Source organism: Hirundo rustica, chromosome 1 (genome assembly GCF_015227805.2).
Source record: "Hirundo rustica isolate bHirRus1 chromosome 1, bHirRus1.pri.v3, whole genome shotgun sequence".
Classification (NCBI taxonomy): domain Eukaryota; kingdom Metazoa; phylum Chordata; class Aves; order Passeriformes; family Hirundinidae; genus Hirundo; species Hirundo rustica.
The window spans coordinates 147,669,009-147,684,661 of NC_053450.1; the positions used below are offsets into that span (position 1 = coordinate 147,669,009).

General features: G+C 40.0%; 1 protein-coding gene across 4 annotated transcripts in view; it reads right to left on the reverse strand.

Moving 5' to 3' along the window:
• Positions 1–15,653, reverse strand: part of DNAJB6 (DnaJ heat shock protein family (Hsp40) member B6) — a 57,570-nt gene that overhangs the window by 16,028 nt on the left and 25,889 nt on the right. For 3 of the 4 annotated variants that reach the window (XM_040086239.2, XM_040086223.1, XM_040086231.1), the window contains exon 8: positions 14,919–14,989. In XM_040086239.2, coding sequence (XP_039942173.1) covers positions 14,919–14,989 — 71 coding nt within the window. Of the gene's footprint in view, positions 1–12,797; positions 14,990–15,653 lie in introns of those variants that run through there. The other variant, XM_040086247.1, reaches the window with a different exon arrangement.

Below are 15,653 nucleotides of genomic sequence, written 5' to 3' on the forward strand. Positions count from 1 at the left end.
CAATAGACTTGCTCCTTTTATTTTTGCTCTCATCTTCATCTGCTCCAGTGCCAGCTCACACTGTTCCTGCCCAGCTGTACCCCTGCGGCAGAGCAGAGCAGGGAAAGCCCCACGCTGGATTCGCTCACCCTCCCTGCCCTGCAGCAGCTCCCTTAAAAAGTTCAAACTTTTGATTTTCCTTTTTTGTTTTCAGGTGGATTTTACCTACCACCTCCATCCACACCCAAGAACCCCATTATATCCTGCATTCAGCTCAGCGTGTACCAACACGAATCCTGCATTCCCAGCACACCACAAGCTACTCAAGGCAACATTTCACCACAAAGATTCCCCACTCTGCAACAAACTGGTAAAATAAAGCAAATTTTCAGCACACACCAACCACAACGGCACTGCTTTGAAAGGAAATGTCATCATGCTGTTCCCCATGGTGGCTGTCAGGGATCAATGGCTACAGCCACCCCTGCTGGACCAGATCAAGCTCTGGAGCTTGGCCTAAAGAGAGGGAGCTGCTGAGAGAGCCTGGAGTTTCTTCTTCCCTGCCAAAACTTGCTCATCAGAACCTTTTAAAGCCCAATGAATTGGTCCTACATTGTTTCTGAAGCAAGAGAGGAGGCACAGGCTGAGCACATCCATGTTTCCGCAGCTATTTTCCTTCTGTTAAAGCACACCAGGGCATCTGTATGGAAAATGCCAGTTGCTCTCATCCTAAAAGATCTGGGATGTTGGAAATGCAAATGGCAGGAGGTAACATGAATCCTCACATTTCCAGCAAGCAGAGAGATGACCCAATTTGCATGCTGCAGCTCAAAGGGAATTTTATTAATTTTAAAAGACTTTATCAAGCAGGGACCTTTTATTCATTTCAGCATGAATTTTGAAAGGAAGCAAAGAATGAGGAATAAGCTTCACAGCTTGACATATATAAACACAAATTAGCAAGATTTCAAGCTCGTAGCTTGACCAAATGGACCTGATTTTTAAACAGCAATCAAGACTACTTAAAAGATTATATTTTCTACAGTTTTCAGGGTCATGTCAGAGGTCTACCCCAGTTTCCTGCAAGCCCCATTGCACAGCACTACACTGAGTGACCAGACCCATTTGCAACCTGTACCAGGGGCTTCTGCTCTTTGTGCTTCTCTCTCCAACACACCTCACACAACACATAGCTGAGATGGAGCTCAGAACACTGTACTGTCTGTCTCTTACATGGCTTCTATTCCTCCAGAAACTGTATCACTGACACCAATTATTTGATTTGGTTTGATAACTACAAGGGCAGATAGCAATTGGACGAGAGGGAATGGCTTTAAACCATTGAAAGGGGGCAGGTTTAGATTGGATGTTAGACAGAAATCTTTACTGCGTGGCGGTGAGGCCCTAGCACAGGCCTGGAAGTGTTCAAGGCCAGGTTGGACAGGGTTCTGAACAACATGGTCTAGTGGAGGGTGTCCCTGCCTGTGGCAGGGGGTCAGAACTGGCTGAACTTTAAGGTCCCTTCCAACTCAAATTGTCCTGAAACAAATATCCTGAAATACATCTCAACTGTATTTCAACCTCAGACAGAAATCCCCACGGGTTTCATATCTACAATGAGGAAGCTTCACAGCCCAAGTTTCACTTTGAAATTGTATTTGAAGTGCAAACCAAAATCCTACAGAGAAAAAAAAAAAAAAACACACCAACAAACCAACAAAAAAGGAACCAGCCCTTATAATGAAACTTAATACTCACTACTAGAGGAGAACAAAGAAATAAAAATTCCACCGTGCAACTAAACGCAGCCCTGCCAGGTCCTCCATGGTGTACCCAGACATGAGGTGCCTCCCACCAGTGTTTCCTCTGTCCCTGTGCCCAAGCAGAGCCCCATGGACCTTCACGCCTCTCACACTTGTTCTCCAGAACCTCCTAGTTCCAGATGAAACAGCTCCTTCACTGCCTCCAAAGACAAAACTTTGCTTCTTGTCTTCAGCCCTTCTCGGAGATACCACCACCTAATTAAAAAGCTCTTCAAACAGCAAAAGCAGAGGAAAAGTGCTCTTCTACTTTAGCAACAGATCTTTATAACTCTTTAAGAGTTGAAGTATCAAGACGTCATCTTATATTCCCATTAGTGGCTCTCACTAAAGGAGCGTCTCCAGAACAGTTCTGAGCAAGCCCTAATTTGCAAATTGTACAGCTGTGTAAAATATTTTTCCATTGATTATCAGTTTTAAACCACTTTTCAAAACCTTAATGCATGGCAAACCCTGATTACCATAAAAAAAAAAAAAAAAAAAAAAAAAAAAGAAAGAAGCATCAAGAAAAAGCCATGCAGTTAAATTTAAAAAGAATCCTCATGTGTGACTTCAGAAAAATGTGATGAATGACTTCCCCAGCTGTTTTGTCAACACTTCCATAGTAATTTGGCAAAAGCACAAAATCACTAAGTTTATACTTTCATCAAATGGCTGTTAGTGCTGTTGAAATATCACAGACATGAGACAGTAAGTGCAAGCGCCACGTTTCATATTGCACTGTACATGCTCATCTTTTCAGGTTAATCATTTGAAAAATATTCTCTCTTCTACCTTGAGGCTTAAATATGACACTAGGGCTCTGACACTACGGGTTCCACGTATTAATTACAAAGAAAGAAGGGATACCTGCCCTCTCCTATTACACCACCCAACATGCAATTTGCTCCTCATCCCTGTCATACTAGGACTACAGCAAGCAAATCCCATCTTCCAGTGTGAGCACACATGCCCAATTTACAGAGCTCCAGAGACCATCATCTTTTAAATGACCCTGAAAACATCACATGCTCACAGTAACAGGACATCTCTCCTGACGGCTCAGCAGGTTTCAAAGTGTTTCACAAACCTTCACCACAAAACCCAGTCCTGTTTCTGACATCTTCCCAATGACAGGAACACTAAGTCATTAGCTGCTGTTTCAACTTTTGATACAAAAATGACAAGCCTGAATTTAAGAAAAAATAGTGTTTCAAGTTGACATTCAGTGGTAATTCTGACTAAATACTGTATTTAATTATGAAACCTTTACAACTGGCCTTAGAGGAGACATGACTCCCAAGCTGCACCACCTTTTGTTTGACGTGTCCAATCCACCACGGAACTCTCAAAGTTTCCAAACATTCTTCCCTTCCCACCCATAGTCAAAATCTATGCCTTAAAACCCACCACAGTTTGGAAATGCAACTAATTTTTCAAACCCTATCAGTAACAATGTTTGTAAATGCAAATGTATGCACACATGTACATGCATGTATTTAAACAGACAAAAATAAACTGTCCCATGTATGCTTCTCAAACTGAACTTCTGACCCAAACGGCCAACAAAGGGAACACAGAAATAAAGATTTTCTCAACTGAAAAAACCCCAAACACAAACCAGGAACATGACTACCACCCAACACTAACAATACTTACAAATCTCTTTTGTGCCTGGGAACAGTATCGTCAGTTTATACGCTCCTTCTGCAGAGATCCAGTGGGAGCAGGCAAGATTTTACCAAGAGAGCTTTGTGAGTTTTGGAAAGAGAAGGAGAGTGTGAAGAGTGACATTAGTACCCCTTGGTGCACCCAGGAAGGCCACCCCAGGGTTGCCCATGCCCACCTTCTCCTCCTCTCACACACCTTTGAGATCCGTGCAGGGGATGAAGCACCAAGGACAGTAACAATCCTTTCCAACCACAATCTCTGGTGCCAAAGCAATAAAGGGGGGGACCAGAATTTAAGAACTACCATAAAGGCAGAGAAGCTGGAGTGCTCCACATTCCAGAAGGGTGGAGAGCACACTGGCTCTTGGTGGAGAGGTGGATGTGATCTGAGGAGAGCTGCACGCACCAAAACTGCACAACTGAACAACTCAACACCTGAAGTTGCCGTAACCAACTTCTGCTCAAAATCACCCAGCATAAAGATGCACCCCCATCTCCTGTAATTCTGCAATGGCAGTGAAAGCTTTATGAAAGAATGGTTAAGTGACTGTGTCAGTGGGCTAACTAGAGCATGGTATAAATGTTTGAAAAACTGTAAAAACAAGGATCAAAACTGCAGAGGTTTGAGGTGTGTAACTACAAATTTGTACTACTGGAAGCCCAAAGTGCAGCATCCAGCAGAGCTACTCCACCTCCTCCCTGAACACCAGCAAACTCAGAATCTTCTCAGAAACATTTGCCATGAGTTTTACTGAGTGTGAAGGTGTCAAACTTCATTTACACAAAAGCATTTCTCCTCATCCTTGTGAATCATTGTGCCTCCCTTTGCAGGGTTGGAATGGTCCTGAGGTCAGCACTGTGACAGAGAAAGGAAACCTGAAACAGATGCACAACAGGTAAGGCTGATGTTCACCTAACATTTGTTATCATGCAAGTCAGTGACTGGCAGAAATAGTCCCAGACTTTGCACATTTGAGAACATTTCATCACTTTCCAATTAAAATTCTGACCTTGCTTGAACTGCTGGTATTGGACACAGCCTGGTCTCTACAGAAACAATCTCCTTTTACAGTAATATTTAAAAATACTAAATAAAAGAATCATGAACTGTTTTTCTAAGGAGAAAGTTTCTCAGTCAAGACTGAATAGTGGACTGGAAACAGAACTGGAGCCAAAAGGGCAGCAACATCACTCTCCAGGAGATGCAATGTGTTTGCAAAGAACTTCAAAGCACTGAACTCAACTGAGATGATAAATCAATAAATAAAACCACACTGTTGTAACAGCAATAAACAGACATTGATGACAGTTCAGCTAGGACCTAAGTGTCCACCTCTAGCGTAGTTTCAAATGAAAACCTGGAGGACCTATATTTTAAGGAAAGATTAGATAGAATTGTCAAAAATAGAAAACCCAAGAGGCTTTGACCTCTGTTAACAATCTACCATCTAACCTACATGAAAGCTGCACTCCAAGTTGCCAGCTTGGCTCTATGCCACTTACAGGCCCAAACTCAACACCAGAGACAGCGACAATTTGGATAATTTTGCCACCACGCCCAGAAGACAACAGCGAGCTGAATCTAGAGGCCAGTGTGAATCAAGGGTTGGCTTTTGGCGTCAGGAGGAGCTGAGAGGCACGAGGCAAAATTCCCCCCCACAAACAGCTCTCATAAAAGAACTTTCCACTATTGGAAACTATTCTGTGCAGGGCAACAAGCACCTCCCCTGCAACACAGCAGTACGGGCATGCACTTGGCTTCATGATTTATTCCACGAAAAGAGTTACCAGGGATGTAGTCATCATTTTCTATAAACATTTTGAGGGCAAAAGCATACATGTGATCTCAGAGCAAGTGCTAGAGGAGAGGGAAGAGTGGAAACCACGTAAGAGTAATCAATTAATCTTATGTTCTCAATTTGGTTCATTAAGAAGAGCTGGGAGGTTTAAACACCTGTGTCTTCTCAGAAAAATGTTTTATTTCCCTGAGCTGAGCTTCTTGGTTTTAGGAGTGATTACAAGAAGCATCTTCTCAATTAGTCACTGTGTCAGAAGCCGCTTAAAAGTCATTTCCTGTTCTGTGACACTTTTTGAGACAGTTACAGCTATTAATAAATAATTAATGGCTACAAAACTGCTATGAGAAAGCTTCCAGACAAATTACTTTCTTTTAACCTTTAACCAAAAGGACTTTCTTCTAATTCTTTCAGGCTAATACTTTCAATATAGATCAAAAGTAGGGCAATAGCAATGTTTCAAAAGTACTTTTGAAATTATTTAGACACATCCCCCTTGCAATAGATCCTGCAATTTAGATACTATATAGTAGTAGCTGACATTGATATATAACACCTCTAAAACATGAATATGCATAGTAAAGTACACATCATTTTCTTTTTACTTAACAGTGGTAAAAAACAATCATCTACTTGTCATTTTCTACCTGCTTCTTCAAAGAAAATGGTGTTTAGTCTACAAACACCTGGCAGTGACTCTGCCAGTGATGTAACAGGGCACTTGAGTTGTACAGCAAACAAAACTGCATTTTCCACCTCTGAAACAGGTTCCACACAGAATGCAATGCATATCTTTTCAGGTCCTTGGAAAACATAGACAAATTTGATAGAATTGTTTTGCTTTGACAAGTTCCAGTTCTGGTACATTTAAAAACAATTAGTTTTGAAGCAGTTTACTGCTAACAAACATTCGAGGTGTACACAGGCTACACACTTTACAAACGACATAAGTACTTCTGTCGGAGCCTCCCTTTAGGCCAGAGAAGGGCAGAGCAGTACAGCACGTACAGTTGTTTGCTTTTCCATTAACAAGATTCCTCGTGTCACTACAGCTGGCTCTGTCCATGCTGGTGACTGGCAAAAGCCTCACAGTTTTTATTACTTGCTCAGAAAGGAAACTGCACAAAGGCTATTTTCAGGGCTGAATACTTAGATCTCAAAATACCATTCACTTGACCATTGAAGACTTAATGTTCAGCAGTTCCAGCACCCTTGAAGCAGGATACCTTTCCCAGAAAATTTGGAAGGGATACCAGGATTTTACCACACAACAGCTTACATCTTAGTTTTGTTACAAACTATGTTTGTTCCTTATACGACCCATATGTTGCTGAGTTACAATTCTAGGAAGTTGCTTTTCCTCAAGTTCCCCTTAGAAATAAACCTAATAAACAGAGCTCTGGCTATACACAAAACCCAAAAAAGCATCCACAGAGAAGTTTTTCACACACCTACCTCCTGCAGGATACTTCCCTGGCTATTCTATAGAACTATTTATCTGGCATAATGTAGTCTTAGGCATTTAGCACACTACCAAAGGTGATTCCATTAACAAAAAAACCAGCTCTTTTTATCACAGCCACTTAAAATTCAAAACACATGTATTGCTAGCCACAAGATTTAACACATGGTAAAAATAAAAAACTTTACATCATTAAAACATTGCCCGCATTCAAGAAAATCAATAGTTTACTCTGAAATATGGATCTTTGCTGTATCATTACACTGATTAACAAGAGACCTCCTAATCTTCAACTCAGGAGTTGGAATTAGGCTGCCTCAAGGTGTGCAGTCAGTAGTTGGTGAGAAGACAGGCCATACACAAGGGCTCACTGTATTGCAAATTTCACATCTAATTCCCTGGCACAGTCATCATGGACCTCACCCTGGTTCCTCCTTCTCCTCACTTAACTTCCAATTCATTCATTACAATAAAGCAACTTACCTCAACAGATCCAGAATGTCTTCTCTCACATGAAGTCCACTCTTGGCACCTACACATCCCAAACTGGATGCTTTAGGGCAATAGTCATCAGGCTGCCCCAGATGCACGTGGTGTTGGCTCCTCTCTTGCCAGCTCCCCTGCTTCCTCGGCACCTCCCGAGTGGCAAAGCGGCCCCCGCGTCACAGAAGCATCCCCCAGTCTCAAAACCACGGTAAGGGAACAAGACCCGTGCGGTAATGTCAACACATCAGGAGGGAAGAAGCCAAGACAGAGACCACGGAGGAGGGCTGGAAGAACACTGTGCTCTATGGTGCATCTCACTCTGCACCCCAGGCTCCCAGAGCTTCCACTACTCTGTAAAGCCCAAGCATTCCCTTCTCACTAGGAGATATTTTTCAGAAAGTTGATCTTTAAGACACTGAAAGCCAGAGAAACTACTCTTGGCAGCATCTTCCAACAGTTAATCATCCATGTGTTAAAAATGTTATGTTTATCTTCTCATTTGAATTTGTCTGGCCTGGTACAAATATTTACGCTCTTCTTCCAAACAAGGCGACCTTTGATATGCACAGTTTTTCTAACTGGTGTACACATTTTTTAGAATCAAAGTGGAATTTGGCACACCATCCTCAGGCTGCAGAAGCACCTCCCTTGCTTGTGCTGGCAGGGGAACAGCCTCCAGAGCAGCCCTGAGAACAGGCAGCGTTCACTGGAGGAGGAGACAAAGACAAACACCCACCATTTCTGCATTCACTGTGCTAACTCGTGATCATGTTTGCCTGATGAGAAAGGCAAAAACCAAATGAGGAGAAAAGTCCTTGAAATTTATGTCAACAGCACAAAACAAGCTGCATTGTTTTCCTACTTCTCCCTTACTGGTTTCAAGGACCTTAAGATTCGCTGTTCTCTAAGGGCTAAACCATCCAATCCTAGAAGAAAAACAGAAGTAGCACTAGAGGTGTTTAATAAAAGAAACATTTTGGTGGTTGTCCTGACTCTCACGGTCAACGTCCCCAAGGGAAAATCTTCCACCTCTTTGCAATTACTAAGGAGCTCAGTCCAAAACCGAGGGTAGGAGGTTTGTGAATGCTACTCCTGCTTACAGGCAGTACCAGATACATCCAGAATAGCTCTAAGTGAATGTCTAGCTCACTACTGCTCTCCTGGACACCCAGCTCCCACTTTGTGTAGAACAGACTGAATAGTGCCCTTTCATTATCAAAGCACATTTGGTGATAAGGACCTGACTGTATTTCCATAGGCACCCAGCAGTAAGAAATGAGATTAGCAGAGTAATTCTCAGGGGTGTCTGAGTGACTGCTTAAAGGAGATGTCCTAATAAATCAAAGCACCAAAGTGCCTTCTGATGAGAGGCAGTGTTATTACAGAAAGCCTGGCCAAAGTCCCCTGGCGACACAAGGCCTAGTCCTCTGGCTAAGAAACACTGCAGGAAAGGCCGAGCCTTGGCCATGTGAGTTTTCTCCATTTTCCTTCAGAAATACTTTCACAGAGAAGTTCAAAACAATTTTAAAATATCCACAGTCTAGCTCCCCCTGGAAGGAAAATGACAGAGCCTGCTAACTGCAGAATGCTCTTTCACAAAAGCAAAGCACAGTAGTTCTGTTGGTAAGTATGACAAATATCACAACAGGATGACAAATGTAGATTTAGTTTCTGTGAAGAGTAAAGTCATGGAGACATGTCGAGGAGAAAACTTTGCCAGAGCTGGCTATGGTGATGGTAATGCAAAAGTGTGATAAATTAGCAAGTTAATGTTACTCTATGTATCAATTACAGAGATTAACACAGACTTGACATGTATTTCTGGAGGGAAACCCAAAGATGGATGAGGCTGCCCAGCTCCTCTACCAGATGTCTCAAAGCCTCTGCAGCCTTATGACTTCTTTTATTATTGGGAGGTAAACTCCCCTCTTGCACAATTCAATCAAGCTTGTGACTGGAACCACGACAGAAGACTGCCAAGCTACTGCTTTGCATTTCCAGATGGTTTAGGAACACCTTCAAGAGCTCCATTACAGACACAGCCAAGTAATGCTCTTTTCAGGCCATCAGGAATGTGGGTTCCACAAGATTTCTATGACCAGTCACTCAGGCTGGATTCCTCTCCCATTCTAATAACTCAAATAAATTTTCAAATAAGAAACAATGCAGGAAATTTCAAATTTGACTTTTAACAGTCAAAAAAAAGGAGGAACTGTTCTCATTGTACCATGTTATCTGTTCTATCACGTAACAGACCGGCAGCCTCACGTGAGCTTTTACAAACTAGGTGTTACTATTTAATCTCTAACATTCAGGTGAGTGAAAGGAATCAGCTTTGCTTTCACTGCTAGCCAACTAGCAGCTACAGGGTTTTGGTTTTTTCTATTTTTATGAAATTCACTTTAAGTTGATTGCATTGAAAAGAGCTAGAAGAGCCCTCATAAGAGATTCAGAGGTAAGGATAAGCTATAGGCCAAAGCCAAATTTTAAGTTATTACCAGAAGCCTCTAAAAATATATTTTCTTGACTGTCAGTTTTAAATCAGGTTCAAAAATTACCTATTTTTAGTGAGTTTAAAATTAATTCAATATGTTGCAAAGTTAACTTTACTGTAAAAGTCAGAGAAACTAAAGAAAATTCTATTTAACAGTGACTTTCAGATAAAATGTTTTACTTATCTTCTCAATTAAACATACTTTAATCCCCACAACATTTTGAAGCTGACAGCATCTGAAAGTCTTCCACTTCCTTTATTTAGAAGATAATTAGCAGTCAGGCCATCAGTGCAATCTACCTCACACCAGGACAACCCAGCTTTCAGGCCTGGGCACTATCACCTCCAAACTCCTGCATATCTTTTGGCCACAGCAGCATGACAGAGCATAGAGTACTCATGTAGGGTTTTGATTAACTTTCTACCAGCTGTTTGAAGTGAGATAACACCTAATGCAGCACTGAATCTGCCAGAACAGAATTTTCAGAGAAGTTTCAAAGAGTTTAAATCAGCACAGCTTGCAGAGGTTCAGGGTTACAGCTCTGATCATCACGGGTTTTTAATTCTTTTGGGGTTTTTTTATAATCTGACAGCAGCATCTCAAACATGAAGTATATTATTTTGTGAATGTATGACCTATATAGCAGAGTAAAAACAACCACCTTCAGCTCTAATCTTTCAGGAGTGCACGTCACTCAACAACCAACTCTAGCCAAGGCATTTTTTTCAAAACCAGGTAGGAAACCCACTAGAATCATAAATTCAAAGGTACAGTTTGTAACACTAACAACATCAACATTCTTCATTCCAGCCCTAGTGCAATGTGAGGACCATTTCAGCATTTCAGGTGGAAGGTAAGATGTTCTGTACCTACGACAACCCCCTGAAGACAAATAATAACAAGAAAACCCAAACTATTTATGTTGAGTACTAGGCAAAGCAAGTCTGCGGTCACAATTCAATCCTAAAGTAAACAAGCCCTGAGGGAACAGACAGTGCAAACAAGCTTTCTTATGTTAAAAAAGGGAAAGTTTCAAAGTTGGGTTACTGGCAGATTACTATGTCCATACTGCCACTGGCCCATGAGAATACCATGACTTAAAAATAAACCTAAATACCAGAACACCCAAAAATCACAGCCAAAGAGGCATTTTCCAAAAATACTAAGAAACACTTCCACAAAAAGGTTAGCAAATATTTTAAGTACTGAGCCCTTTCCAAAGGTTCTCTGACCACAGGCACCAAACAGCTGTAGCACTCATTTTGCAATACAACCATCTTCAGAAGCACTATCCTGTTACAACCACAGATTAAACTCAAGCAAAGGAGGTATTAAGCTCACTTCTCAGAACAAAAGCAGATTCAGGAACTCACATTTCCAAACATAAAATTTAAAAAAATCTAACTCTATCACTGGACCATCCCAGATGGTCTGAAACACAGCACAGCTAAATACAAAAGACAAACCTCCAGTTACACCTAATGCCAAAATGCTGAAGGAGTCAAGGAAACAGGATAACCAAACATAAACACTGAGAAGAGATACAAACCCTCTGGGCTTACAGATTATGGGCTTTTAAATCTTTTACAATCTTGTTTTCAGCATTCTAACTCACCTCATCAATTAATCACAAGTTGAAACAGGATCCACCTTACGAGTACTCCATACACATTGTCTGCAGAGCAGCTTTGTCACTCACCTACGCCACAAACCAACCCCTCTGACTCTCAGCAGAGAAGGTATTGTGAGAACTGAGCACTGCAGGACTGCAGCCACTTTACAATGTGAAGCATTCTAACACAAAATCCCAAACTCCTTCAGTAAAGCCAAGTGGAAGGGGTAGGTGCCATGCAATCAACAGAGAACCCGGGGTTAGTGTGCTGCACTGGAATTACTGCCATGCACAAGGGACCCGAAAGAGGTTGCACCAGGAGAAAGCATTACAAAGTTCTTGTATCCACCAATGAACTTTGAAGCAGAGCATGAAAAAGTAAATGGCTTAGCAGGTTCAAAAACTCCATCTTCTTTTTTCCAAACTGCTGTTTTTTCTGGGAATCTTAATTTAAATGGGATGGTGTCCCTAACCATTCAAAACTGATCCCTCATGTATTGAAAGATGGCACTTTTAATCCAACAGCACCTGGTTTTGAAAGCTGCCTCATCCCACTGCACATTTGTACCTAGCATTTGCTATCAAGAACTTTTTCTCTTATTAATAATTTTTGTACTATTTTGGCCAAAACTTAAGTTTAAGGAAATGTGCTGTCCTTGATGATCCATCACTTCTATTAAACAGGTTTCGTACATCCATGCAGATTATATATTAGAAAGGAACTACATAAAATTTTTTTCAAAGCAACGTAACAAGTGGGGTTTCAGGAGAAAATAACTAAATTCAGCAGAAGAAATTCTGAATGTAACATGGGATGTGGATTTATTTTGTGTTTTTAAAAAGGAGCTGGATGCAAGAAGTTGCATCAAAAAAAAAAAGTGTTGGATGTGGTATTATTTCAAAAGACACACTGAAAGAGATGGAGACTGTTAGGTATAGGTTAAGTGAATGATGACAATTTTTTAAACCTGGAACTGGAATTGCTGGTCCAATGATATATTTGGACCAAGACCACAGACCCAGCTCAACCACCAGCCTATGGAAATACTGGTGTGTGGGTATCTCACTCCTGCAGGAATCCACTGTCAAATTCTGCCTTCTGCTGACTCATTCCTTGTGTTTTCCCAGTTTCTACCAAGGAAATGCAGCACTGCCATTTTAATGCTGCATTTTGGCCAGCTCTGACAAGTAGCTACAAGGATCTGAAGGCAGAACAGAGACTACCCAAAACACTGGATCTTGAGCACATTTAGTGTTAAAAAATTTCACTATAGAACCCTAGTGTGACATGTTTGTGTGTAACACTGTGAGAAGGACCACACTTTCCTAGGTAAGAAGATAAGCATGTGGGTACAGATTTGCCACCCTAATTGTGTTCTTAACCTGAGCAAGGAAATTTAAATGTTAAAGAAGATGACTTGGAATAAAACTAGAAGGCAAAGTTTGGCACTTTAATATAAAACTTATGGGTATCCAGAGGAAGGCATTCAAACTCAACTCCAGATTGTCCTAATTTTATTTGACTTGGTTAATCAATTTTAAAGCACTTTTTACAATTTACATAATTTAAAGGAGCACACTGCATCCTATAAATATAAATTAACATTTTTAATAACTCAAGACATCACAACAAAGCCAAATTTTGAAATAAATTTCATGTTTAGTTATCGGGATCAAGAAATAACATACATGGGGAGGGAAAAAACAGCATTAACAAGAAAACACTGTTTAGTTCTAAACTAAGTTTGTGCTTCTACATCAAAAACACAACACTGAAGTAACAGGAACTTTGCAAAGAACTTGAAAAGGTACATAACTGCTTTAGTCCCAAAACCAAAGTAGATATTTATTTTTTCTTCTACATGTTATTTTTTTTAAGTTCTAGCAAATTAGCATTAATGGTAGAGGGACAAAAGTACAATATACTAACTTTACTGCAAATACGAATTCTGTTGTAGCAGTTTGTTAGCTTGGTTTGGCTTAAGTTGAAATGCTTTTCCTGCATGAAAAACAAGAGCATATTTTTTCAATGTATTTAATAAACACATTTGTTAGTACAAAGCAGATGGTGTTCAGCAAGAAGGCATTAGGTGATCATTTGAAAACACCATGCTTTTTTTTTTTTTTTTTTAAATACTAAGCCACCCTTTGAAGAGTTTTGTGAAGGCCAGATGTTCAAAGCTGGTGCACAGATGAAAAGTGCACATCCACGATCTATGCATGGAACTATCCAGAACCTGGCAGGTGTGAACATACACCATTAGTTACCCGCATGCTTTCTCTGTGACACACCAAAACCAAATCATCTTTCACTAAACTTTGAAAATCTGGTCTTAGCTACAAATGAACACTTTACTTCACTACATTAATTTAACAAAGGGCATTAATCCATCTTTTGATTTTTTGGTTGACTAAAAATAAGAGTGAGATATCATAATTCTAATAATTTTGTTCTCGAATTATTATTATTTGTTCTCAAAATAGCAAAAAATCTCATCATTCTCAAAGTCTTTTTGTAATTATTAAATGTTAAATAAATAAATTTTTCAAATGTATATTTATATTTACTACAGATTATTTTTTTGAAGCAAATCTCAGAAGAACTTTAGAAAACTTTTTAAAATAGAGTTCCTTTAGGCCTAGACCTAAAATAATTACATATTAGGGCAAAAGATGGAGTTAGAGAGTCAGCCTCTGAATGCTTCTTAAAAATAGGTGCTTCAAATATAGGTTTAGAAATAAAATTAAAAACCATGTTTTCAGTCAAACTGAAGAAAACACCTGCGAAGAAAAAAGGCCCTCATCCTTAAGATTGAAGAAAAAGATGGTAAGGAAAAAAAAAAAAAAAGCACCGTTTTCCCAAGTTGCCCAAATCACACACAGACACAGGAAGGTTACAAATGCCATTCATGAAAGAATGCACCACAAACATCAGCATTTATTCATTTTGAATTTTTTTTTTTAGCAAATGACAAAAGACTCAGCTCACTGGCTTCACTTTTGTTTACCTTTTGCTTACATTACACATTTAAACATTTGTCAAAACTTACTAAAGTTGTCTGCATTCATGCACAACTAGAAAACATCCTTAATTTATTTAAACCAGAAATGCATTACCAGAAATGTATTAACATTGTTCACTACTAAACATTAAAAAAAAAAAAAAAAAAGTTGAAATTATTAAAAAGGTTATCCTGGAACTGTTAACTTCACAGCAGACTTGAACTACTAATTGGCTCACATTTCAAATTGGAAAAAGCAAGATTCATGCTAGTGTTAGTGTACATCTTGCCCTAGCACTACTGAAGGATCATGGTTCACCTTGATCACAGATAAGAAAAGAAAAGTGCATACAGAAGTTTACAACAATTTTAAGGACAAAAAATGGTCCAATTGATGTGGTCCCAGCAATTAACTCAAAAGTCTATGACAAATACGAGCTTCTGTGAGCTACTTATACTACTTAAGATTGAGTACGGATATACAGAAAGTTGAATTCGTTTGAAATCTTCAAAAAATGTTCCTGTCAATCCTCAAATGGTGGCTGTTATAGCTTAAAATTTCTGTTAAATGCGTGCGTTGAATTACTTGTTATCCAAGCGTAGCAGCTGCTCCTTACCATTTATTGTTAGCGACCTTAACTGGCCATCTTCTTCAACTTCTACTCTCTCTTGTCCATTCTCAAAAATCCTGCAGGACAAGAAACACCATGAGCCATTTTAGAGCACTGCAGGCAGTTTTCAACACACGCCAAACCTCGGGTTTAGATAACAAACTGTAAGGGAGCACCACCTGCTTCACGCAATTGTACTTGGCAAGCTTTGGTATTTACCAGCGCTGGAGCTGTCACCAGGAACCATGTGCATTGCCCTACTGCTTAGTCAGGAAAATTGCCTTCTGGAAGTTGGAACTGGGCAGGATGTAGAGTTCACAGTTACAGCTGCCACCTCGTACACTGTCACAGCTGTACTCACACCACACACTGTTATCTAGGCTTAAGTGTCCTAACAGATCAACTGCACAACCTTGACATTGCATCTAGTCCCTACCAGTTCATTAAATGTATGATATTCTTGATCACAATTTTGCACACAGCATAGTCTTTAATCCACTTTTAATCTGATCAGAGCAAGTAATTTGTAGACCTACTATACATCAACTTTATGACCAGCATGCGTGTTACAAAATTCAAGTACCCCTGACTGAAAAGAGAGATTATTAAAAGGTTTTTGAGTTTGCAGATTTTTCTGGAATACACTCACAGAAAAATATCATGACCACACCAGCATGTGATCCAGAGGCTGTTTTTAAGTGGTCAGGATGACAGGAGCTCTCCAGTACAACAGTTCACAGA